The 26,270-nt window shown below is 34.8% G+C and overlaps 1 protein-coding gene across 2 annotated transcripts in view; it reads left to right on the top strand.

Annotated features, from left to right (window-relative positions):
• LOC101893229 (capon-like protein) overlaps positions 1-21,711 on the top strand; it is a 506,622-nt gene extending 484,911 nt beyond the window's left edge. For both annotated transcript variants that reach the window (XM_059131885.1, XM_059131882.1), the window contains one exon: positions 17,015-21,711. In XM_059131885.1, coding sequence (XP_058987868.1) covers positions 17,015-17,275 — 261 coding nt within the window. In that variant the 3' untranslated portion in view covers positions 17,276-21,711. The remainder of the gene's footprint in view (positions 1-17,014) is intronic.
• The last annotated feature ends 4,559 nt before the right edge of the window (positions 21,712-26,270 follow it).

Here is a 26,270-nt window from a genome sequence, read left to right as displayed (position 1 = left end):
GATCTGTTATAGTGGTGGTATAGATCGAACCATTTCTTCTGGTACTTCACCCATAATTAGGGTTCAAGATTTTGAAAAACAAAACGCTCAAATAAAGCGAAATAAGCATTTAACTCTCTTCAAATTTCACACATAAAAAAATGTTTGCTAACACAAGATCTGTTATGAAGTTGATATATATCTGCGAACCCCTTCTGGTACCTCACCCACAAAGGGTCTCAATCTTCATTAATATTATATGTCATAACTTTCGAAAAAATTTAGCAATTCTTTACTACTTGCTATGCTCAAATATTTCTCTCAATAAGAAGCATGTTATGAATATAACATTTATCGGAATTTATGAGTATGTGCAGATTACTCGGAAACTTTTCTGAAGAAACGGCAGAAAATCTCGAAAAAAATCGGACATCAGAGCCCTCGGAAAAAAATGTTAGCTGGGTACAGAGATGACAAATGTGTATTTGTGTTAATTCCATGGAAATTGAATTAATGAATTATAATTTGAAAATATAATATGGATGTATAAAAAAGATGCATTGCCTTCTGGAGATAATTGATTTTTAATTTATGCAACCATAAAACAAAGTTAATTTTTGGAAATGTAAATGGATGGCGTTAGTTGCTTGAACATAAAGAGATTTGCTTCGAAAAAAATAGTGTCAATTTTGTTAAAATTGCAATATCCAGATTTGATATATTAAAAATCAAGAAGTGACAACTTAGTTATTTCACATTTAGATATTCGGTGTTTCGATGATTGTTGCCAAATTTTACAACGGGAATTATTGGAAAATTGGGTATTTCACGGTTGTTGGACTGACCCGTTATTACAACTTAATTCATTTTGGCACCACTTCTAAAGATACAAAATTAATAGTTTTCAAATAGAGTAAAATAAGCGATTATGGAAATTGAGAACAGCTTTTTTATTCGAAATTTGTAAGGCATCATAAAATTACAGTACACTATTATACAGGGTTGCCCATATTCGACGGACCTTCGGGCCCTTTGGGCCCATTCCAATCGACGAGGCTTGTCCGCAGGCAACATTTTTTGCGTCAATTGAATTTTGTACGGGAACAAATGCAAATCAATGCGAATAATCCGTTTAAAGTGGACCGAGCCATGCCCAACCCCTGAGAACGGCGTTTTTGGGATGTTCTTGGGGACCTCTCAACACTGACTCGTACGTTAGCGATATTCTCGGCCGACCGCCTAGGTCGACTTTTATATGGCCTCTTCGGATTAGAAACAGTCTTACCAGTCGAAAATGTTTTTTTAATGTTTTAAAAGCACGTTGAGTTTTCACAATTGACTTCTTCTGTTGAATGTAAATTTCAACTATTTCAGAGCGCTCGCGTGGCGTGTATTGGTTCATGGTAAGAATCTGCTTGGACTGACGCTTCAAACGCGGTATGTCATTAAGCGATGTGACATCTCTGTCAAAAGTTATGGGGTTGCCAGATGGACCCGTCGAATATGGGCAACCCTGTATACAGAGTTTTTAAGATTAAGATGTGCTTATTTGACAACTATGGTTTTCGGTAGTAGTGGTATGGTGCGAGTGTTTTTATATCCTCAGACATGTGGCTACCTCATCCAAATAACAGTTTCAGACACTGGGTCTCTTTGGACCAAATACATTTCGGGACATTTGAAGTCCAACCAAATGTATTCGCAAGTCTGTCTCTCTGACTAACTGGCTGGCTGGTGTGCACGATAACTCTCAAAGGGAGTATCCGATTTAAACCAAACTTGGTACATCGTCATATTGTTGTCAAGCTTGAATCGAGTTCGGTGATGGGCAATATCGGTACACTCTTGTTGGTGCCTCCCGCACAATAAGACAACATTTTTCAAAGAAAATAAATTACTTCATATAATAAGAAAGGATCATTCGATTTTGTACAAAATTTGCAAATCCCAAAATTTTTTATTAGGCCTAGGTTAGGGGCGAAAATGGATAATACCGGCCCACTCCATCAAGTAGTACTTGCACAAAGTGTCAACATTTGAAATAAGTGTAACTTGTATAAAATTTGAAATGAGAACCCGATTGTCTTCAAATTTCAGACAACTCCTTCTGAAGAATTTTGAATTCCGAAATTAGCATTGGTATCTCCCCCACAAAGGGTAAATATTTTGAATAACCCAAACGATCATAAAAGGCAAATTGAGCCTCCAATTCTCTTAAAATTTCACACAATGCAATATTTCAACTAAAAACAAGTAAGCAAAGGCTATAGTCGTGCGGGGCCGACTATGTTATACCCTACAACACTACAATATGTTAGAAGCCCCTTATGTCCAAATCCATATTGGCAGATTTCGCTTTTGAAATTAGGACTTTGACTAGGGACATTTGCCCAAAATTTATGCACTCCGGCGGGCTGTTAGTTGTTGTAGTCCATTTTACAGCTAAATATAATCCAATCGTCATCCAAAATGCTAGAATTCTTCTTTCCAAAAGCAAGAAGCCCCTCCGTATCTATAAATTTAGACTCATCTATATGATTTGCTTGTCTACGATATTTGGCTATATTCGTCAACGAAATCAGCTTAAAAAAAGCCAGAAGTTCGCCTTTTGTGTATTTCGGATATCGGCTGTAAGTAATGCTGGTAGTTTTTCACACAAAATTGGTGGTCTATTGCACCCGCTGTCATAAACTCTAACTTTATGCGAGATTTCGTGTCCTTTGGTTTCTATTTGCGACCTTTATAACGGCTGCAAAATCAGGAACATTTTTAGTTGTTGGTCCATTTCAACTCCTAATATATTACGGACATCTTTGATAACAATAGGCCTATCCCTTCTGAGCCCAACCCAGCCCAATTTTCGTGAGGATTGGACGATATTTGCAATACTTATATGATATCCCCAACCTGTGTTGTAAGGTGAAAAAATATTACAAAATATTAAAAGTCAAATTGAAAAAATCGCATGCGATAAACAATATGAAAAAATAAAAAAAAAAATGTCACAAAATACTACAAAATCTATATTAACATCATTATTGATACCTTTTTATGCTATTTTTTTTTTTTTTGGATTTTTATGTCAAGAGGGCATTCTGAATTGACAAAATTTGTCAAAATCGGTCCAGCCATTCTTGAGATATAAGCATTCTTACTAACATTGTATATAATTCGCTATATATAACCGATATTTTTACCATCGGCATCTACGTACCGGTCAGAATTGACCTGCTCGTCTATTTGTGATTTCGCAGGGATTAAAAATATTCGCGGTTTAATGGGCAATTTGACTTTTATTTAACACAAATATTGTGACCTATTTCACCCACTAAATATTACTCGATGACCATCGATATTGGAAGGCTCTAGCCCATGCTAACTTCCGCTTTGATTGGTCTATAATTGCGACCTGTAGAGCAACTGCAAAATCAGGAATTTTTTCAGTTTTTGGTCCATTTCACCCCCTAAATATTATGCGATCATCTCCGAAGAAATAGGGTTCTATTCTGACCCTAGCCCCACCTCCATTCTAAATTTCGTGAAGATCGGGCCATAATTCCGACCTGTAGAGTGATTACAAATCAACATGGACAGATGGGGAAAATTACGAGAAGGTAAAAAATGTCGGAAAAAGCATACAATTTTAGAAGAAGTTTATATTTGTTCGAATTGATCACATTAAAACCGTCGCACGCTGCCCGAATGTTGCTCTGCGGTATTTTTTAGTGCCAACCTTGCTTTCCAGAATACTCCAGACAAATAGTCCAAAGGATTGGTATCCGGAGATTTTGGTGGCTATTGTGAAAGGTCTGCGGGCAAAGCCCAAGGCTTTAATATACCCTCTGGAATATTTTCGCGATAATATTCGGCGTTCGTTCTGATGCCACCATCCATCCATCTGAACCATCGGCTGTTATGGCGGCCCACACCATTACCATAGCCGGCGCTTAATGTGGCTAACCGAAGGTGCACAGTTTCAGCTGACCAAATACTCACCAAAATGCTTTTGTACGCTTGTAAACAATATAATGAGCTGTGACTGGAATAATTTTAACAGCTGTCGGACGAGTGGCTTGGAAATGACAGCAGTCTAAAATTGGTTGCAGTTTTTTCGTGTCACCCTGTATGATATTTGCGCTATCATAGTTTCGGTTTCTCCCTACTTTTATCTTTCAATCAATATATGTAGATATTCTCCATGTTGCGATTCATCCTGATATTCGTATATTTTTTGAATGGAAAGTTAAAAAAAAAAACAACAAATAAAAAAGTATCGGTCGGTGGGTGGGTTTTGAAAGATTGGGTCAATATTGTCCATTTCGAATCGGGCCTAAATAAATATCATTATATATAGCAAAATCGGATTATCGTTTCTCTTTCTGTGCAATAAATATATATTTTTATATATTTTTGGAGGTATCACAACGAGTGCACCAATATGTTCCATCTTAACACAAGACCTTGGGTTAATATAAATATTGGGATGTGTGAAATTTGAAGAGAGTCGGACTCTTACATCACATTTTATAAGAGTTGTAATTATTCAAAATTTTGTGTGGGAGGTACTTGATGGAGTGGATGGATATTGTCCATTTTCGCACCTGACCTAGCACTGACGTTAATATTAGGATTTCCAAAGTTGGAGAAAAATCGGATTATCCTTTCTCTTTCTATGCAAAAAATATATTTTTCGAAAATTTCGACCTTTTGTGGGGGAGGAGCCAGAAGGTGTGGACCGATATTGTCCGTCTCCGAACTCGATCCAAGTTTGACAAAGATATTGCGATGTACCAAGATTGGACTAAATCGGATACTACTTTCGAGAGTAATCGTGCGCACCAGCCAGCCAGTCAGCCAGAAGGACGGACATCGCTAAATCGACTCCAAATGTTCTGAAACGGATTTGGTCCAAAGAGACCTAGGGTCAAAAACCCTTATTTCTACTAGGCTCATTTTAGCCATAGCCATATGGCTGAGGGTATAATAAGGTTCGATTTTTTACAAAAAACGTTAACAATGATCCTTACACATTCAACCAAATATGTGTGTTTTTCTGATGCCAATTTTATGACATATCTACATTGTTATTGGCTCCAGAAACATCTCTTACATAACCAAAATCGTCGATTTTATTTACTATGTTTAAGTTTTAGCCAATATTACCGCTAGTTCTTTTAACAACTCGATTAAATCATTTGAATAAATATCAAATCTTCAGAACATATTCAGTCAAATTATAGACATGTCCACAGGAATATACATAGATTTATCGTTATAGCATAAACATATTTAATACTATATTAAAGATAACATAGAATTTCAATATAAATAATTACATGTTCTAAATGTATATGTACATAAATAAATAACATTTTAACTGAACAGATATTCAAGAAAGAAGAAATTATTAAGAATTAGCGATAATCTTCTGTATTAAATATCAAACATATAAATTATGAAACCAAATCATAATTTTTATAATTTAGACATGTTTTAGGAGTGCTCAATAGTGAATAATATCTTTGATGAAAAATTCAATTAAAATCACAATCACAACAATAAATCATAATAAAATCGTTACGATTTTAATATTTAACAAAAATTGTGTGAAAATGAAAAATGTGAAAATCAACATCAACATCGTCATCAAAATGGTTGCCACGCCTACCATTGTCTACGCATAATCATTTTTATTATTTTCATTGTTGTTGCCACAGTAAGGGCATAAGTTAAGTAATTTGTTATTTTATAATTAGCTATATTAAATATTAAAAACAACAACAATAACATAAAGAACAACAACATCAAATGTGTATATAAATAAACCAAAAAAAAATATATTGAAAAGCTAATTTTAAAAATGAACTTCGACTTTTATTGGCCTTGTTTATTTTGGAATTATTTTCAAGAATTCTACAGTTAAATTCTGTCGATCACACGAAAGTTTGAAGATGAAACATTCCGTAGCCTGAAACTTATCAATGGAGTTAACAACCTCTGCTGTTGTGATTTCAAAATAAGATGTTGTGATTTCAAAATCATGACGAAACAATTAAGCAAAGGCTATAGTCGTGCGGGGCCGACTATGTTATACCCTATAACACTACAATATGTTAGAAGCCCCCTTATGTCCAAATCCATATTGGAAGATTTCGCTTTTGAAATAAGGATTTTGACTAGGAACATTTGCCCAATATTTATGCACTACGTCGGGCTGCTAGTTGTTGTAGTCCATTTTACAGCTAAATATAATCCAATGGTCATTGTGTGATCGGAAAACATTTCTGTTTTTGGTTAATTTGAACCCCTAAATATTTTGCAATCATCTCCAAAAGCAAGAAGCCGCTCCGTACCTCCAAATTTAGACTCATCTATATGATTTGCTGATCTACGATATTTGGCTATATTCGTCAACGAAAGCCAGAAATTCGCCTTTTGTGTATTTCGGATATCGCCTTTTAGTAATGCTGCAATTTTTTCACACAAAATTAGTGGTCTATGGTACCCGCTGTCCTCAACTCTAACTTTATGCGAGATTTCGTGTCCTTTGATTTCTATTTGTGAATTTTATAACAGCTGCAAAGTCAGGAACATTTTTAGTTTTTGGTCCATTTCAACCCCTAATATATTGCAGACATCTTTGAAAACAATAGGCCTAGCCCGTCTGAGCCCAACCCTACCCTTGCGAAAATTTTCGTGAGGATCGGACGATATTTGCAACACTTATATAATATCCCCAACCTGTGTTGTAAGATGAAAAAATATTACAAAATGTATTATAAGTCAAATTGAAAAAATCGCATGCGATAAAAAATTTGAAAAAATAAAAAAATGTCACAAAATACTACAAAATCTATATTAACATCATTATTGATACCTTTTTATACGATTTTTTTAGATTTTATTCCTTGATTCAAGAGGGCATTCTGAATTGACAAAATTCGTCAAAATCGGTCCAGCCATTCTTGAGATATAAGCATTCTAGCTAACATCCCCTTCATTTGTATATACGCATAGTATATATTTCGCTATATATATCCGATATAGTTACTATCGGCATCTATGTTACGGTCAAAACTGACCTGTTCGTCTATTTGTGATTTCGCAGGGATTAAAAATATTCGCGGTTTAATGGACAATTTGACTTTTATTTTTCGCAAATGTTATGGTCTATTTCAACCACTAAATATTACCCGATGACCATCAAAATTGGAAGGCTTCTGCCCAGCCAAAAGCTCTAGCCCCATGCTAACTTTCGCTTCGATTGGTCTATAATTGTGACCTGTAGAGCAACTGCAAAATCAGGAAATTTTTCAGTTTTTGGTCAATTTCAACCCCTAAATACTATGCGATCATCTCCAAAAGAAATAGGGTCCTATTCTAACCTTAACCCCACCTACATTATAAATTTCGTGAAGATCGGGCCATTATTGCGACCTGTAGAGTGATTACAAATTAACATGGACAGACGGACGAACGGACCTACATGGCTAGGTCGACTCAGCTCGGCGAGATAGGAAGATCCATATATACTTTCCTATGTGGGAAACCAATATTTCGAGGTGTTACATAATTGTGTGGCCCAATCAAACTCATAACACCCCCAACACATAGTGTTGTAGGGTATAAAAATGCAATGTTTAGTTTATGATTTTTTTATACCCTACACCACAAGGTGTCAGGGTATTATGTCTTTGTGCATTTGTTTGTAACATGGAGAAGGAAGCGAGATAGACCCATAGTTACTTTTGAGGATCTCCATAGAATCACTTTCTGAGTTGATTTATGCATGTCAGTCCGTCTGTCCGTCCGACCGTACGTCTGTCCATGTATTCTTGTGAACAAAATGCAGGTCGCATTTATTATCCGATTGATATGAAATTTTCAAACAACATTTGTTAGGCCCAAGGACGAACCCTATTGAAACTGCAGATAATCGGCAAAAATTTTGATATAGCTCCCATATATATCTTCGTCCGATATGTCTTTTATTGTGCACCAAACGTGTAATATCAGCCCGTATAGTATGGAATTTTGCACATACAACCAAATTAGGCCTGAAAATATGTATGCCAAATTTGATCGAAATCGGTTCAGATATAGCTATAGCTCCTATATATATGTTCATCCGATTTGTAATTTTTGTCCTCTGCAGCCGTAAGGTGCAGTCTGTAACAACAATATTTGGGGAAATATATCAAATCAGCTCAGAAATACCTTTGCCAAATTTTATCGAGATCGGTTCAGATTTGGATATAGCTCCCATATTCATATAACTTCGTCCGATTTACCTTTTATTGTACACCAAACGTCTAATATTTGTCCAAATGAAATGGAATCTGGCACATGCGACCGAATTGAGTCTAGACGCTAATATGCCAAATGTGGTGAAGATTGGTTCAGATATAGCTATAGCTCCCATATATATTGTCCATCCGTTTTGTTGTATTTGTTACCCACAGCCGTAATATGCACTCCGTAGCAACGATATTCAGGTAAATATATCAAATACAGCTCAGAAATATCTTTGCCAAATTTGATCGAAATCGGTTCAGATTTGGATATAGCTCCCATATATATTTTTATCCGATTTAAAATTAATTGTGCACCAAATGGGCAATACAAGTCCGAATTTAAAAGATACATATGCTTGGGCATATTTATTCCTTTGAACTTTAAATAATAATTATAGTCATTGCGTGTATGATTGAATTCTTCCATAAAAACTTTTAATTGTTATGTGGAGCTCAACTAAATTAGCACAGTGGTGTAGGGTATCATAAAGTCGGCCCGCCCGACTTTAGGACTTTCTGTACTGGTTTACACTGCAACCACTTTAGTACCTTAAACGTGACCTTAAAATGCCAGAACTACAGCTAATTTAGTTCAAGAGTCATTGCTGAAAATATCAACAAGTTAAAAAGTATCAGTCAGTTCTGCCGACGGACGTATACGGACGTATATCAGCCAATGTTCGATTATTTAAATATATTTTGATTTTTGTTATGATTATTCAAACTCTGGAGCGGGTTCTGAAGGCATGGGCCAATATTGTCCATTTCATATCGGACCCAAATAAATACGATATAAATATTGCGAAGTCCCAAGATTGGTCTATTTTGGTAACTTCATCATAAGATCCATATTCATCCCAAGTTTCTGGTTGATAGAAATATTTAGATACAGCAAATTGTAAAGAATCGCTGACTTGTTTCGCAAGTTAAGACAGATAAATGTATTGAAAATTGTGACCCTTTGTGGGTAAGAAACAGGACGGGTTTCACATAAATATTTATATCATCTTCACAGCAGATTTTGTGTTAGCAAAAATGTTTGTATGTGTGAAATTTGAAGAGAATTGAATGATTATTTGGCTTACTTTCAGCGTTTGGTTTCTTAAAATCGTAAACCGTATGGTGGAGGTACCAGAAGAAATGATCCCATCCCGACCATCTTTATAACAGATATTGTGCTGACGGAAATATTGAGATGTACCAAGTCTGAATGTAATCGAATGATAATTTCGCTTTTTATGAGCTCCATGGATATTCAAAGTTTGAACCTTCAGATGAATATGGAATTTATGATTTCGCATAAAATTGGATGTAAAATTTCGAGTTTCTTGTAATTTCGACCATACCATTTTTTCTTAATTAATGAAGTATGAAAATGGAATACTTCGATCTGTAACCTTACGCATATAAATTAAAGGAATTAACCAATATAGTCCAATTCAGGTACGCCGCAATATTTATATCATATTTATTCAGATCCGACACGAAATGGACAATTTAACTGCCTAAATTAAGTTGTTTTTATACCCTACAACACTTTGTGTTGGGGGTATTATAAGTTTGATTGGGCTAAAAATTATGTAACACCACGAAATATTGGTTTCCCACATAGGAAAGTATATATGGATCTTCCTAGCTCGCCGAGCTGAGTCGATCTAGCTATGTATGTCCGTCCGTCTGCCCACGTTAATTTGTATTCACTCTACAGGTCGCAATTATAGCCCGATCTTCACGGATTTTGCAGTTGCTCTACAGGACGCAATTATGGACCAATCGAAGCGGAAGTTAGCATGGGCTAGAGCTTCGGGCTGGGCAGAAGCCTTCCGATTTTGATGGTCATCGGGTAATATTTAGTGGGTGAAAAAGGCTATAACATTTGTGTTAAATAAAAGTCAAATTTTCATTATACCGCGAATATTTTTAGTCCCGGCGAAATCATAAATAGACGAACAGGTCAATTCTGCCGATAGTAAATATATCGGATATATATAGCGAAATATATACAAAGGAAAGGAATGTTAGATGGAATGCTTATATTTTAAGAATGGTTGGACCGATTTTGACAAATTTTGTCAATTCAGAATGCCCTACTGACATAAAAGTATAAAATCTAAAAAAAATCGCATACAAATAAGTCAAAAATGATCTTAATATAGATTTTTTTTGTATTTTGTGACATTTTTTTATTTTTTCATATTTTTTATCGCATGCCATTTTTCAATTTGACTTATAATATTAAGGTGTACATTTTGTAATATTTTTCCACCTTACAACACAGGTTTGGGATACTATATACAGATTGCAATTATCGTCCGATCCTCACGAAAAGGGTAGAGTTAGGCTCAGAAGGACTTGGCCTATTGTTTTTAAAGATGTCCGCAATATATTTAGGGGTTGAAATGGACCAACAACTAAAAATTTTCCTGATTTTGCAGCCGTTATAAAGGTCATAAATGGAAACCAAAGGACACGAAATCTCGCATGAAGTTAGAGTTTAGGACAGCGGGTAGAATGGACCACTACTTTTGTCTGAAAAATACCAACATTACTTACAGGCGATAGCCGAAATACACAAAATGCGAACTTCTGCCTTTTGTTGCTGATTTCGTTAACGAATATAGCCAAATATCGTAGACAAGAAGATCGTATAGAAGAGTCTAAATTTGGAGATACAGAGGGGTCTCGTGCTTTTGGAGATGATCGCAAAATACGACGGAGTGCGTAAATATTGGGCAAATGTCCCTGGTCAAAATGCTAAGGGTAATATCTGGGCAGTGCTCCGTCAAATAATTTCAAAAGCGAAATCTTCCAAAATGGATTTGGACATAAGGGGGCTTTTAATCTATGTGTAGACTATAGCCTTTGCCTACTTGTTTTTTTTTTCAATATTTGAAAATGAAATTGTCCTGCATTCTCTTTACACTAACTTTCCAATCGATAAAATTCGATTTTCTCCTAATTTTCCTCAAAAGCATAGATAAGTTTCCGGAAACAACTGATTTAGTGGTAAGGGTAATACGTCTTTGTGAATTCGTTACTTTTGAGGATTTTCATAAAATCACTTTCTGAGTCGATTTACGCATGTCGGTCCATATATTATTGTGAACAAAATGCAGGTCGTACTTATAATCCAATTGAGATGAAATTTTCCAAATAATATTTTTTTGGACCAAGGACGAACCATATTGAAATAGGTGGAAATCGGTTCAAAGTTAGATATAGCTCCCATATATATCTAAATGCCAATTCAGTCTAGAAATAAGTACATCACAGTTAGTGAAAATCGGTTGAGATATAGCTTTAGCTCCAATATATATGTTTCATCCGATATGGTGTATTAAGTCCTTCACATGCGTAATATGCACTCTAAAACAATTATCCTTAGTATCTGATTATTAGATATGGCTCAGAAATAAGTGCTTAAAATGTTGTCAAAATCGGTTCAAATTTCATTAAAGCTCCCATACATATATTTCATCCGATTTGATGTTTAAATTCCTTGCTTTCATAATATGCACGCTACAACAATGGTATTCGATACCTAATAGAGCTCAGAAATAAATTTGCTAAATTTTTTCGAGATCGGTTCAGATTTGTTTATAGCTCCCATATATATTTTTTTATCAGATACTAATCATTTTGTGCACAATAAACCAAATGATTAATATCAGCCCACATTGCACTTCCGACCGAATTCCGCTTAGAAACAAATATTTCAATTTGGAGAAAATAGCTCCCATATATATGTATTATTATTATTAGGGGTTTGAAGTCCATCACATTCGCAGTATGCACTCCACAGCCATGATCTTTGGTACCATATATCAGATACAGCTCAGAAATAAGGGTTTCAAGATCGACTCAGATTCGGATATAGCTCCCATATATATCTTTATTTGATTTCAGGTTTAGTGTGCAGCAAATGGCTAATATCAGGGCCAAATGGACTGAATTTGTGGAACTTTCGACGAAATTCAGCCTAGGTTCAGATATAGCTATAGCGTAATATGCACCCCACAACAATGATATTTGATACCGGACATTAGATACAGCACGAAAATAACTCTGCCAAATTATACCGGCATCGGTTCAAGTTTTTGTATTCCTTCGATATACATCTTCATCCGATTTTACGGTTAATTTTTACCATATCATCATATTTAATATCAGCTCAAATTGGATAGATTTTCTCATATTCCATCGAATTTTTCGATTTGGTGGAACTCGGTCCGGTATATCTATTGCTTGAATAAATACATACAGGTTGAGATGAAAAAACTGCATCCAACTTCAGACTGCTGTCTTTTCCCAGCCACTCGTCCGACAGCTATTAAAGTTATTCAAGTGACAGCCCATTATATTGTTTACAAGCGTTCAAAAGTATTTCCATGACATTTTTCCAGACAAAAAGTTATTCGTGATGGAGTTCAAGCCTGATAGAGTGATTTCTTTATATTTGGCTGGAAAACCACAAGTGGCTATGTTAGAGAACTCCAGCATTTAAATGTGAATAAATCTTTTGTGTCTCGTAACAACGCTCGTTACCGTGATACTGGTAGCGTAGTCCAACGTCAAGGTAGTGGACGGAAGAAAACAGAAACATCAGCAGAAATGGTTAGAAAAGTAAAGAAGTGACTTGATCGAAAAATGGCTCGTGGGCCGAATATATCGCAATATTCCATTCAGCACATATTGAAAAATGAGGTCGGGGTAAAACCAATGAAATTCCAAGAAGTGCAAGAACTTATACCGCGAATGAAAAAAAATAGCCTCAAATGAGCTAAAGAGTTGTTTAGCTTGGCCGAAAGTTGTGAACTGTCGAATTTGGTTTTCTCCGATGAGAAAACATTCATTGTCCAGCAGTTGGTAAACAAACAAAATGATAATGTTTACTTGCCAAAGAGGTCAGCTGAAAATGTGCAACTTCGGTTGGCCACCAGAACTCAAGCGTCGGCCATGGTGATAGTGTTGGCCGCCATAACAGCCGATGTTCGCACTCCGCTTGTATTAATCGACCGTGGCATCATATATTTTTTTAATATATATATTTTTTTAATATAATTCACATCGAAGCCATATCATGCTCTACACGGCAATATTATTTGGTACTGAGATACAAAAGTCACCGTCAAATTTTTTGAAAATCAATTCAAAGTTGGATGTAGTTCCCAAATTGTGACTACTCTTAAGCCATGATACGCATTCAGCTAAGGTCCAATGTTAGTATGATGTACTTCACATAAATTTCCAACATCAACTTTTTTGTTCTGTGTTCTGAAATATTGACGATTTTTCTTGCAATTTTGTTGGCAGCCCAGGACCACACACATCTTTATATTTGACAGAAGCCGCCATCACCCTCTCTACTCTGTGGCTTAACGTCACCCACTGTCTTTCATTGTGCCGCAACCAACAGTGAGATATCACTTTGTGCCTTTAAGTTCAGGGCGTTGTAGATTGTGTGCTATCTTTAAGAAGGCGTTGTTACATGAGACCGCCATTTACATTTAATTGGTAATGATGCGAATGTGAACGGTAGCGCATCTCACCTCAACAGCTTTACCGAGAAGGTAAAACTTTATAACGTCTAATTAATTTTGTGTAAATTGACGTTTAATGAGTTTTACGTGACACACGAGGATCTGGTTTCCTCCGTATTCATCGTCTTCGCTTTTAATGAGCGTCAGAAATTAGGATTGTGTGTCTGTGTGTGTGAATGAAATTAATTCTTGGAAGCTGAGAGACAACCGTTGAGCCTTCGGCATTAATTGTAAAGATAAATGCTGTCATAATAATTCAAGATTTGTTTATTCAAGAAGGAAAAAAAAAAACATGCGGATTAATATTGTTGCAAAAAATGAGATTCATTTATTTCACCATGAGAATAAGAGATAAGAAAAACCATTAAAGAAAGTCCTAAAGTCGGGCGGGCCGACTTTATGATACCCTACACCACTTTGCTAATTTAGTAGAGCTCTGTATAACAATTAAAAGTTTTTATAGGAGAATTCAATCATACACGCTATGATTATAATTATTATTTAAAGTTCAAAGGACTAAATATGCCGAAGCATTTGTATCTTTTAAATTCGGAATTGTATTGCCCATTTGGTGCACAATTAATTTGAAATCGAATAAAAATATATATGGGAGCTATATTCAAATCGGAACCGATCTCGATAAAATTTTGCAAAGATATTTCTGAGCTTATTATGGCTGTGGGCAACAGATACAACAAATCCGATGAACAATATATATGGGAGCTATAGCTATATCTGAACCGATCTTCTCCAAAATTTGGTATATTAGCTTCTAGACTCAATTCGGTCATATGTGCCAAATTCCATCCTATTTTGGCAAATATTAGACATTTGGTGCACAATAAAACGTAAATCGGACAAAGTTATATATGGAACCTACATCCAAATCTGAACCGGTCTCGATACAATTTAGCAAAAGTATTTCTGAGTTGTATTTGATATATTTCCTCAAATATTGTTGTTATAGAGTGCATATTACGGCGGCGGTGGACAAAAAAAAATCGGATGAACAATATATATGAGAGCTATAGCTATATATGAACCGATTTCGATCAAATTTGGCATACTTTTTTTCAGGCCTAATTTCATTGCATGTGCAAAATTCCATACTATTCGGATTGATATTACACGTTTGGTGCACAAATAAAGGCACGCCATCTTTCGAACGAATTGAGATAGAAGGCTAAAATTTTGCACACATATATATTTTGCCAGTAGGCAGGTTAAGTTTGAATTGGTATCCGAAAATTTCGGTGGCCATTGTACGCTGGAATTGAAGGGAGGAACCTCATTTTGTAACCATTCTTGGGTGGCGCATGCTGAGTCCGATGGTGCTGAGTTCTGTTGGAATGTCCAAGGTCTGCGGCCAAAATGTTTGCGTGCCCAAGGCTGTAATAAACCTTCCAGAATTTTTCCTCCATAATATTTGGCATTTATACTGATGCGATGGTACGAGACACAAAAGATTTATTCACATTTAAATGCTGGAATGCTCTAACGATAGCCACTTGAGATTTTCCAGCCAAGTATAAAGAAATCACACTATCACACTTGAATTCCATCACGAATAACTTTTTTTCTGGAAAATTCTCACTAAGGTGCTCACTAAGGTGCGCTTGTAAACAATATGATGAGCTGTCACTGGAATAATTTTAACAGCTTTCGGACGAGTGGCTTAGAAATGACACCAGTCTGAAGTTGGTTGCAGTTTTTTCCTCTCACCCTGTATATATAAGACAAAATTGACATTAAGAAATTATTATTATTAGTTTAGCTCAATATTTCCAATTTTTATACCCTACACCACATAGTGGTAAGGGTATTATGTCTTTGTGCATTTGTTTGTAACATGGAGAAGGAAACGAGATAGACCCATAGTTACTTTTGAGAAACTTCATAGAATCACTTTTTGAGTCGATTTATGCATGTCAGTCCGTCTGTCCGTCCGTCCGTCCGTCCGTCCGTCTGTCCATGTATTCTTGTGAACAAAATGCAGGTCGCATTTATTATCCGATTGAGATGAAATTTTCCAAACAATATTTTTTTGGCCCAAGGACGAACCCTATTGAAATTGGTGGGAATCGGATCAAATTTAGATATAGCTCCCATATATATCTTCATCCGATTTCGGGTTAAATGTGCACCAAATATCCACTATCAGTCCAAATTACCTGAATTTTGGCACACCCAACCGAGTTCGGCCTAGAAGCAAGTATATCAAATTTGGAGAAAATCGGTTCAGATATAGCTATAGCTCCTATATATATCTTTCATCCGATTTGATCTTTAAGTCCCTCACATTCCTACTATGCACTCCACAACCGTGATATTTGGTACCAGGTATTAGATGGAGCACAGAAATAGCTGTTTTAAATTTTATCGAAATCGGTTCAGATTTGGATATAGCTCCCATATATATCTTCATCCGATTTCGGGTTAATTGACCACCAAATGGCCAATATCAGCCCAAATGGCCCGAATTTTGGCACATGTGACCGAGATTAGCCTTAAAGCAAATACAACAAATTTGGAGAAAATCGGTTCAGAAACAGCTATAGCTCCCATATATATATTCATCCGATTTCGGGTTAAATGTGCACCAAATGTCCACTATCAGTCCAAATTACCTGAATTTTGGCACACCCAACCGAGTTCGGCCTAGAAGTAAGTATATCAAATTTGGAGAAAATCGGTTCAGATATAGCTATAGCTCCCATATATATCTTTCATCCGATTTGGTGTTTAAGCCTCTCACATTCGTAATATGCACTCCACAAGAATGATATTTGGTACCAGATATAAGATACAGCCCAGAAATAGCTGTTTGTAATTTTATCGAAATCGGTTCAGATTTGGATATAGCTCTCATATATATCTTCATCCGATTTCAGGTTAAATGTGCACTAAATGGTCAATATCAGCCCAAATCACCAGTCTAGAAGCTAATACATAAAATTTGGAGAAACCCGGTTCAGAGATAGCTATAGTTCGTAAAATGCACGATAGAATTAGATAGATTTTGATTTTGTACCAAATATCTCATAGAGCTCTGAAATGCCCTGTATAAACCTTTTTACGAGAGCTCTACTAAATATGCATAGTGGTGTAGGGTATCATATAGTCGGCCCCGCCTGACTTTTGAGCTTTCCTTACTGGTTTTTATTGTTATTGAAAATAATTGTTGATTTCTTTTCTTTACAGCTTTCTTCAACTGCCAAAGTAGCGCGCTGGTTTCAACAGCTCCCCTGGAATAACACCACATCCCTCTCAAGACCTGAAAGCGGGTTTGTTTCTGGCGATTCACGTTCAGAAAAATTTCCCGATGACCAACAGTATTTTAGTGAAGATTTATGTGATGAATTTTTGCTGGTAGAGGGCAGCAGTACCATATGGACTAAGCTAAGTGCTAAGAAACGGCGTAAATTACTGGGAATGCGTTTGGGCAAAGTGACAACATTTTAATATGGCGATGAAGTGGAAGTCAAACCAAAACAAAATGTTGTTTGTGAACTCAATTATTTTTTTTTTTTTAATTTATTAACAATTAAATCACTTTAAATTTTACCCCTAAGTTAATGATTCATTGAAATTTTTGATATTTAAACAAATGAGATTAAGCTAACAACATGAATGGCCATGATTTAGAATAATTGATAAGTTATATTTTCTAAATCCTAATTTTATTAACACATCCTTATTTTCTCTCCCGTTTATCCCAATTTGCTGTCATTAAAATGTTTTCTAGCGTTTTTCGCTTTTGTGTAGGGGACAAGTTAAGTAAGAATGGAGAAAAAATTGATTGGAAGACTCTATTCTTCGAAGTCCATATTTGGCAAAAGTTAGGAAAACCTATAGCTAGAACAAGAGTACTTAAAAATAGACTTAATTACTTTTCAACAAACTCAAATGGAAAAGTTTTTCTAAGAATATTTATAAAAATTATCCCCCACATGGGTATAGTGGTTCAGAGATGAATATTTCTAGTTAATGCGTTTAATTTCGAATTTTAACCAGTAAAGAGAGGCGGGGCGAGCTATACGTAACAAGTAAACATTTATATTGGGAATTTATGTAAAGTATTTGGCACTTTTTGTAAAACCAACTACAAACCTTTTTTGTATTCGTATTATGACATTACAGCACTTATAATTTGGAATCAGATGGATCTAATATACGTGGGAGGTATATCCAACTCTGAATCGGTTTCCACCAAATTTGACGAAGTCAGTTTTTCCTCTCGTACCATATCAAATTCCTTTAGAAGTACAAAATATGAAGTACAAATATCAAATTTCACACAAATATATTAGAAAATACGGTTTAAATCGTCAAAATACCGAATATCCGATGAAAACGATATATATGCGCCATAGGAAAACGTGTTCCCAGATATTCAATATACCACCGGGACTAGAACCATTCACGAACTACAAATACATTTTTTTAGACAAATCAGTGGAAAATACCGAATATTGGGAGGTACCGTAATATGGGGGCTATACGAGAACGATGACCTATACATCCAATGTTCTGTCACCGAAGCTAGAACCCATTACAAACAACACAAATACTAATTTATAGGCAAATTGGTGGAAATATGTGACTAAACCATTCAAATACCGAATATCGGGAGGTACTGTTATATGGGGGGCTGTCACAAAACGTGGACCGATATAACTCATTTTCAAGGCCAACTATCCTAGACGCAATGCAATTTACTGTACCACGCTGTATCGTGATTTCCACAGAGAGACAGACATCGTTAAATCGACTTAGAATTTTATGCTGATCATGAACATATATACTTTATGGGGTTTACGACGAATATATAGAGGTTTTATCAATGGAATGACATATTCAATATACCCTGCTTTTCAAGGTGGAAGGTACAAATATATAACAGAGCAAATAATACATGGGAACCAACTTTCAAGTTTCAAAATATATATGGAAGTCATATCCAAATCTGAACCGATCTCGATAAAATTTGGCAGAGGTATTTCTGAACTCTATCTGATATCTGGTACCAAATATCATTGTTGCAGAGTTTACATTACGAATATGAGGGACTTTAACACCAAATCGGATAAAACATATATGTGGGAGACATAGCTATATTTGAACCGATTTTCCCCAAATTTAAAGTGCTTGTTTCCAGACTGAATTGGGTCGTATGTGCCAAAATCCATCCCATTTGGGCTGATATTAACCATTTGGTACACAAGAAATTCGAAATCGGATAAAGATATATATGGGAGTTATATCCAAATCTTTCGGATTTTGATGAAATTTGGTAGAGGTCTTTATGAGCTATATTTGATAAATTTTTCCGAATAACAAATATGAGGGACTTTAACACGAATTCGGATGAAACATATATGCGGGAGCTATAGCTATATCTGAACCGATTTTCAACCAATTTTGAAGTACTTGCTTCTAGACTGAATTGGGACGTATGTACCAAAAACTATAAAGATATATGTGGGACCTATATCCAAATCTGAACCGATCCTGCTAACATTTGGCAGAGGTATTTTTGAGCTATATTTGATTTCTATTCCCAAATAACGTTGATATCTTTTCCCGAATTAAACAACAAATCGGATGAATATTATATATGGGAACTTTAGCTATTTCTTAACCGATTTTCTCTAAATTTGACATAATTGCTTCCGAACTCAATTTGGTTGCCAAATTCCAACCTATTTTGGGCTAATATTCCACATTTGGTGAACAATATCAGCAATATCGGACGAACATATATCAGCAATATCCAAATCTGATTCGATTATCTCCAATTTAAATAGAGTTTTTCCTTGGGTCAAACAAATAACCTGTATCAAAATTTATCTAAATCGGATTATAAGTGTGATCCGCATTTTGTTCACAAAAATACATGGACAGACAGATGGACGGAATATTTGGAGTCGATATAGGGGTATCCGTCAGTCTTCTTGGCTGGTGCGCACGATAACTCTCAAAAAAGTATCCGATTTCGTCTAATCTTGGTATATCGTAATATTATCATCAAACTTAGATCGAGTTCAGAGATGGGCAATATCCGTCCACTCCAAATCGCAATATTTGTATTAGTGCTAGGTCAGATGCGATAATGGACAATATCGTACCACTACATCATGTAACCCGACATTTTGAATTATTATAACTTTTATAAAATGTGATATTGGGATTTTCGCGCATCTCAATATTTTTACCAATATATTTACTTGAAGACAATCGGACCTTTATTTCACATTTATTCCAAGATCTGGTATATAGATAAACTATATCGGACCACTCCTTCTGGTACCTCCCACATAAGAGGTCAAAGTTTTGATTAATTATATCACTCAAAAATGCGAAATAAATTTGACGCACATTAATATTTTTATTAGAGAAAAATCAGATGTTAATCTGAGATATATCGGTGCACTCCATCTGGAACCTCCCACTCAACGGGTCAAGATTTTTAATAATTATATCTCTCACAAAATGCGAAATAAATATCTGATTCATTAAAAACGTCACACATTATAATACTTCTAATACCACAAGATCTATAGGGAATATGGTAGTTATCGTTCCACTCCTTCTGGTACCTCCCCCACAAAGGTGTTAACATTTGGAATACAAATCACCCTCATAAAAGCGAAATAAGCACACGATACTTTTTAGGTTTCATACATTCCAATATTTTTACTAGCACAAGATCTGGTGTGAGTCCACGTCTTCTTGTGCAACCTTCACAAAGTGGTTAAAATTTTGAATAGCCAAAATGCACAATAAGCTTCTAATTCCTTCTAAACTTTGCACATTCCATTATTTATACTAATGTAAGATCTGATATGAAGATGGGATATATCGGTCTTCCCCTTCTGGCATCTCCCTCACAAAGGGTCACAATTTTCAATATTATATACCTCTCATAACATGCGAAACATATCAGCGATTCTTTGCAAACTTGGTATGTCTTAATTTACTAGAGATCTGATGTGATTATGATATTTATCCTCCCCACAAAAGTTCAGCATTTTAGTTATCATTTATTCGCATAAAATTGGAAATAAGTGTTTTTTTTTTACTTTGCATTTCGGCCCGCTTTATAAGGGACCTCACGAATATTTCAACATTTTAAAAAAATTATCAAATGTGTCATAAACTGTGTCCAAATCTGGCACGTTGTAATATTTATATCAGACTTAGGCCAGATACGAAATGGAAAAAATTGACCAACTCTTTTGGAACCTACACCATAAAGTATTAACAACTTTTTTGTAAAACACAACCGTTAAAATGGAAAAAATCATATCTGAACCACTATTCTCCAACGTTGCATAACCCTCTATTTTAATTTCTACTTAGATTTAATTCTCTTCGTTTCTCCTCTCATTTTCTCATTCACAAAACAACAGTCATACGTTTAACAAGAATAGTTTATACACTACTCAAAATATCTAGAATACAGAAAGTGACATTAGCCGTAAGAACAAACATCTAATCGTAGAGTTATTTTGTTAGCTAAAATTGTATTTGTTGAGACTGAATCACACACATCACACATTCAATCGGTTAATGGACGAAAACGGACGAAACGATTGATTTGAAAAGTCACAAATGACAAAATTGATTGAAGTTTTCAAATCTATGCGCATCATTTAGTTAACCATTTAATCACAAATATTTATAAATCATAGTTTATTTTTAATTAACACATATTATTTTAAACGCTAATTTCATTTATCTTTACCGAATTTAAAATAAATATTTTTAAATTAAATGTAAAATTAATTTTTTATAAGTTTTATATTATATTTTATATTTTGTACTACTAACTAAAAACAAAAATAACTAACGCTCAAATGATTTTCCAGTAAGAAATAGTTTAATGACATAATTAAGATAACCTTTTTTATATTAAAGTCAAAATTCCTAAATATGGAATAAAATATATTGAGCTTTAAGAGTTGGTGTGTGTTTTTTTAATGAGAGTAAGTATAAAATGGTGATTACACAAATCTTCTCCTGACTTCCCTATTCCGAAAAGAGTTTTTGTGCAACAGAATTTATTTTTACAAGGGAGCTTAAATTAAGACGTTTCTAATTCCTGGATGCAAAATAATATTTTATTCTGTTTTCTGGATGTTAATTCGCATGCTTGATTCAATCAGGTTTTTTATATATGGGGGTATATTCTTTTGATACTGCCTAAACGTGCGTCATCCAAATAACCGTTTTAGACCCTGAGTCTCTTTGAACCAAATCAGTTTCAGGACATTTGGAATCGATCTAGGGGTGTTCATCCGTCTGTCTGGATGGTGTGTACGATAACTCTCGAAGGGAATATCCGAATTGGTCCCAACTTGGTACACCGTAATTTTATTGTCAAACTTATATAGAGTTCGGAGATTGCCAACATACGTCCACTCCTTCTGAAAGGATAAAGGATCATTCGATTTTGTGCAAACTTTGCAAATCCCAATATTTTTGTCAGTGCTAGATCAGGTGCGAAAATGAACAATGACGGACCACTACGCTAAATACATCTCCCGCAAAGCTTCAAAATTTGAAATAATTATAACTCTTTTATAAAATGTAAAATAAGAGTCAGATTCTCTTTAAATTTCACACATCTTAATATCTTGATGAACACGAGATCTTTTGTGAAGGCGAGATATATCAGTGTACTCCCCTTGGTACCTCCCCCAAAACGGGTCAAAATTTTAAATAAGCATGAAGAGAGTAAAATGCGAAATGATCATCCGATTTCTTTCAAACTCGGCACATCTCAATATTTCTGTGAACACAAAACCAGGCGTGAAAATGGAATATGTCGGATCACTCCTTCTGGTACCTCCCCTACAACGAGTCAAAATCTATATTATATATATAAAAGAAAGTTGTATTAGTTACTAGGCTTATAACTCAAGAACCGCTGGTCTGATTTTAACGATTCAGACAAATTCGGAATTTTCTCTTGGCAGAAAAGGGTAAAATCCAAGAAAATTGTGTAAGAATTATACATTTTTCATGTTGACTTTTGGAATGTATATTAGTAATATTTCATACTGCATGATTCTTTTTTCACCTTTACTTACTACTTTCGAATGTATATTTGTAGTGTTTTTTTTTTTTCTTTTTTAATGTTAATATGATGTGTAGTCTTTTCACTGTGTAGTATAAAGCGACAACAGACAAGATTGTAATATATACATTTTATGTATTTATTGGGTAAGTGGAAATATACGAGTAATATCATTTCAGAAGAGGGTCAGATATGAACTAAAAAATTCAATATTTTGTCATGTACGAACGGCTTCTTCAATTTGATTAACTTTATTGAATTGACTTAATTTTTTGAAAACGGAAATTGCAGGCGGGTTACATTTAAGTGTAGTACCGAATTATGTTGTGGCGAAAACGAACAGATGATGTCGAAATAATTTAACGCGGCCACACCAAAGTAAAAGGATAATTACTACTTTAATATCGCTAAAAAATCACGATTATCACATTAAAAAAAATCCTAAAATCGGTAAAAAATTTAGAAAAACATGTACAATGGAATCGAATTTAAAAATGATAGCCCATTCATACCAACTTCGTAAGGACCTTTGGCTATTTGGTATTTTTGGCGCTTTGGTATTTTTTTAAGTGCTAACCTTGCTTTCCAAAATACTCCAGACACAATAGTCCAACGGATTGGTATCCGGAGATTTTGGTGGCCATTTTACACTGGAAATGAAGCGAGGAACCTCATTTTGTAACCATTATTGGGTGGCGCGTGCTGAGTGCGATGGTGCTGAGACCTGTTGGAATGTTCAAGGTCTGCGGCCAAAATGTTTGCGTGCCCAAGGCTTTAATACACCCTCTTGACTATTTTCGCGATAATATTTGACATTTATTCTGATGCCACGGTCGATAAATACGAGCGAAGAGCGACCATTGGCTGTTATGGCAGCCCACACCATCACCATGGCCGGCGCTTGAGTTCTGGTGGCCAACCGAAGGTGCACATTTTCGGCTGACCTCTTTGGCAAGTAAACACGATCATTTTGTTTGTTTACATTCTGCTGGACAATGAATGTTTTCTCATCGGAAAAAACCAAAGTCGACAGTTCACCACTTTCGGCCAATCAAAGCAACTCTTTAGCTCTTTTGAGTCTATTTTCTTTCTGTTACGGTGTAAGTTCTTGCACTTTTTAGAATTTCAATGTCTTTACCCCTAGCTCATTTTTCAAAATGTCCTTTAAATGTCCTTTAAAAATTCTTTAAAAATCCAAGTTTCTAGTCCTTTATAAATTCTTTAAAAAATCCACGTTTATTGTCCTTTAAATGTCCTTTAAAAATTCTTAAAAAATCCAAATTCTTGTCCTTTAAAAATTCTTTAAAAAATCCACGTTTATTGTCCTTTAAATGTCCTTTAAAAATTCTTTAAAAAATCCAAGTTTCTAGTCCTTTAAAAATTCTTTAAAAAATCCAAGTTTCTAGTCATTTAAAAATTCTTTAAAAAATCCAAGTTTCTAGTCCTTTAAAAATTCTTTAAAAAATCCAAGTTTATAGTCCTTTAAAAATTCTTTAAAAAATCCACGTTTATTGTCCTTTAAATGTCCATTAAAAATCCACGTTTATAGTAATTTAAAAACTCTTTAAAAAATCCACGTTTATAGTCATTTAAAAATTGTTTAAAAAATTCACATTTTTAGTCCTTTGAATATCCTTTAAAAATTGTTTAAAAAATCCACATTTTTAGTCCATTGAATATCCTTTAAAAACTGTTTAAAAATCCACATTTTTAGTCCTTTGAATATCCTTTAAAAATTGTTTAAAAAATCCAAAGCAAATGAAAAGTGACAGCTCTAAGCAACTTGGTTTATTTCCAATAACAAAACCAATAACATTGGCATCTATGACAACCAAAACCGTTAAAATTCTAATTCGAAAATAAAACCGATAACATTGATTTTCATGACACCAAATCATTTTTTTTTGTCGTTTTTATAACCAATAGTGACAAAATTGGTTTCTGTGACAGCCCTGATAATTTTCTATAATCTTCTTTCGTCCCTAACGTTGTATTGTTGTTGGCGAGGATCGCTGTAACAACAACTTATCAATATCCAAAATTGTGAACATCTCGTCTAAGATCCGAGTGTCTTGGTGTAGAAAGCCAAGTAGCAACATTATGCACAGGTATGGCATTCTCCGGCGATGTGAATAAATTTTTTTAATTTGAATTTGCCGAATTTACCGCTAAAAAATTTTCCATACGAAAGGCCATTGTGGAAGAATTCAGGAGAAAATTTTATATAAAAAAAAATCGATTTTTGCAATTTCGCGACTTTTCTATTGAAATGCAATTCTTATTTAGAGCTTTTGGGCAAAGGGAATGTTTGCATTGTGTAATGAAAAATGGTAGTGATAGTCATGAACTCGATATTATGAAAAGCCGAATTCACTTTTAGCGATTTCGGTCTAAATTAAAATATTGTGGAAAATTTGTCAAATAAACAAAGAAGTTGTTTTGTTGCATCAGATATTAGAAACGTAATATTTAGAAGACTATAGCTTTGGAACCTACCCTACCGTATACATTTTGTATTATCTCTATATCATAGATATTTGCAAAGGGAAGTCACATACATCAGAAAACCAGTAAAGAAAGTCCTAATGTCGGGCGGGGCCGATTTTATGATACCCTACACCACTTTGCTAATTAAGTTGAGCTCCACATAACAATTAAAAGTTTTTATGGGAGAATTCAATCATACACGCTTTGATTATAATTATAATTTATAGTTCAAAGGACTAAATATGCCGAAGCATTTGTATCTTTTAAATTCGGATTTGTTTTGCCCATTTGGTGCACAATTAATTAGAAGTCGGATAAAGATATATATGGGAGCTATATCCAAATCTGAACCGATCTCGATAAAATTTGGCAAAGATATTTCTGATCTGTATTTAATATATTTCCCTGAATATCGTTGTTACAGAGTGCATATTACGGCTGTGGGTAACAAATACAACAAATCGGATGAACAATATATATGGGAGCAATAGCTATATCTGAACCAAATTTGGCATACTACCTTCTCAATTCGGTCGTATGTGCCAAATTCCATCCCATTTGGGCAAATATTAGACTTTTGTGCACAAAATAAGGTAAATCGGACGAAGTTATATATGAGAGCTATATCCAAATCTAAACCGATCTCAATAAAATTTAGCAAAGGTATTTCTAAGCTGCATTTGATATATTTCCCCAAATATCGTTGTTACACAGTGCATATTTCGGCTGCGGAGAACAAATATAACAAATCGAATGAACAATATATATAGGAGCTATAGCTATATCTGAACCGATTTTAATCAAATTTGGTACACTTATTTCCAGGCTTAATTTGGTCGTACGTGCAAAATTTCATACTATTTGGTTTGATATTGCACGTTTGGTACA

This window comes from Musca domestica, unplaced genomic scaffold (assembly GCF_030504385.1).
Source record: "Musca domestica strain aabys unplaced genomic scaffold, Musca_domestica.polishedcontigs.V.1.1 9, whole genome shotgun sequence".
NCBI classification, from domain to species: Eukaryota; Metazoa; Arthropoda; class Insecta; order Diptera; family Muscidae; genus Musca; species Musca domestica.
Note: the sequence above shows the minus strand (reverse complement) of the source record. Positions and strands in the feature narration are given on the sequence as shown.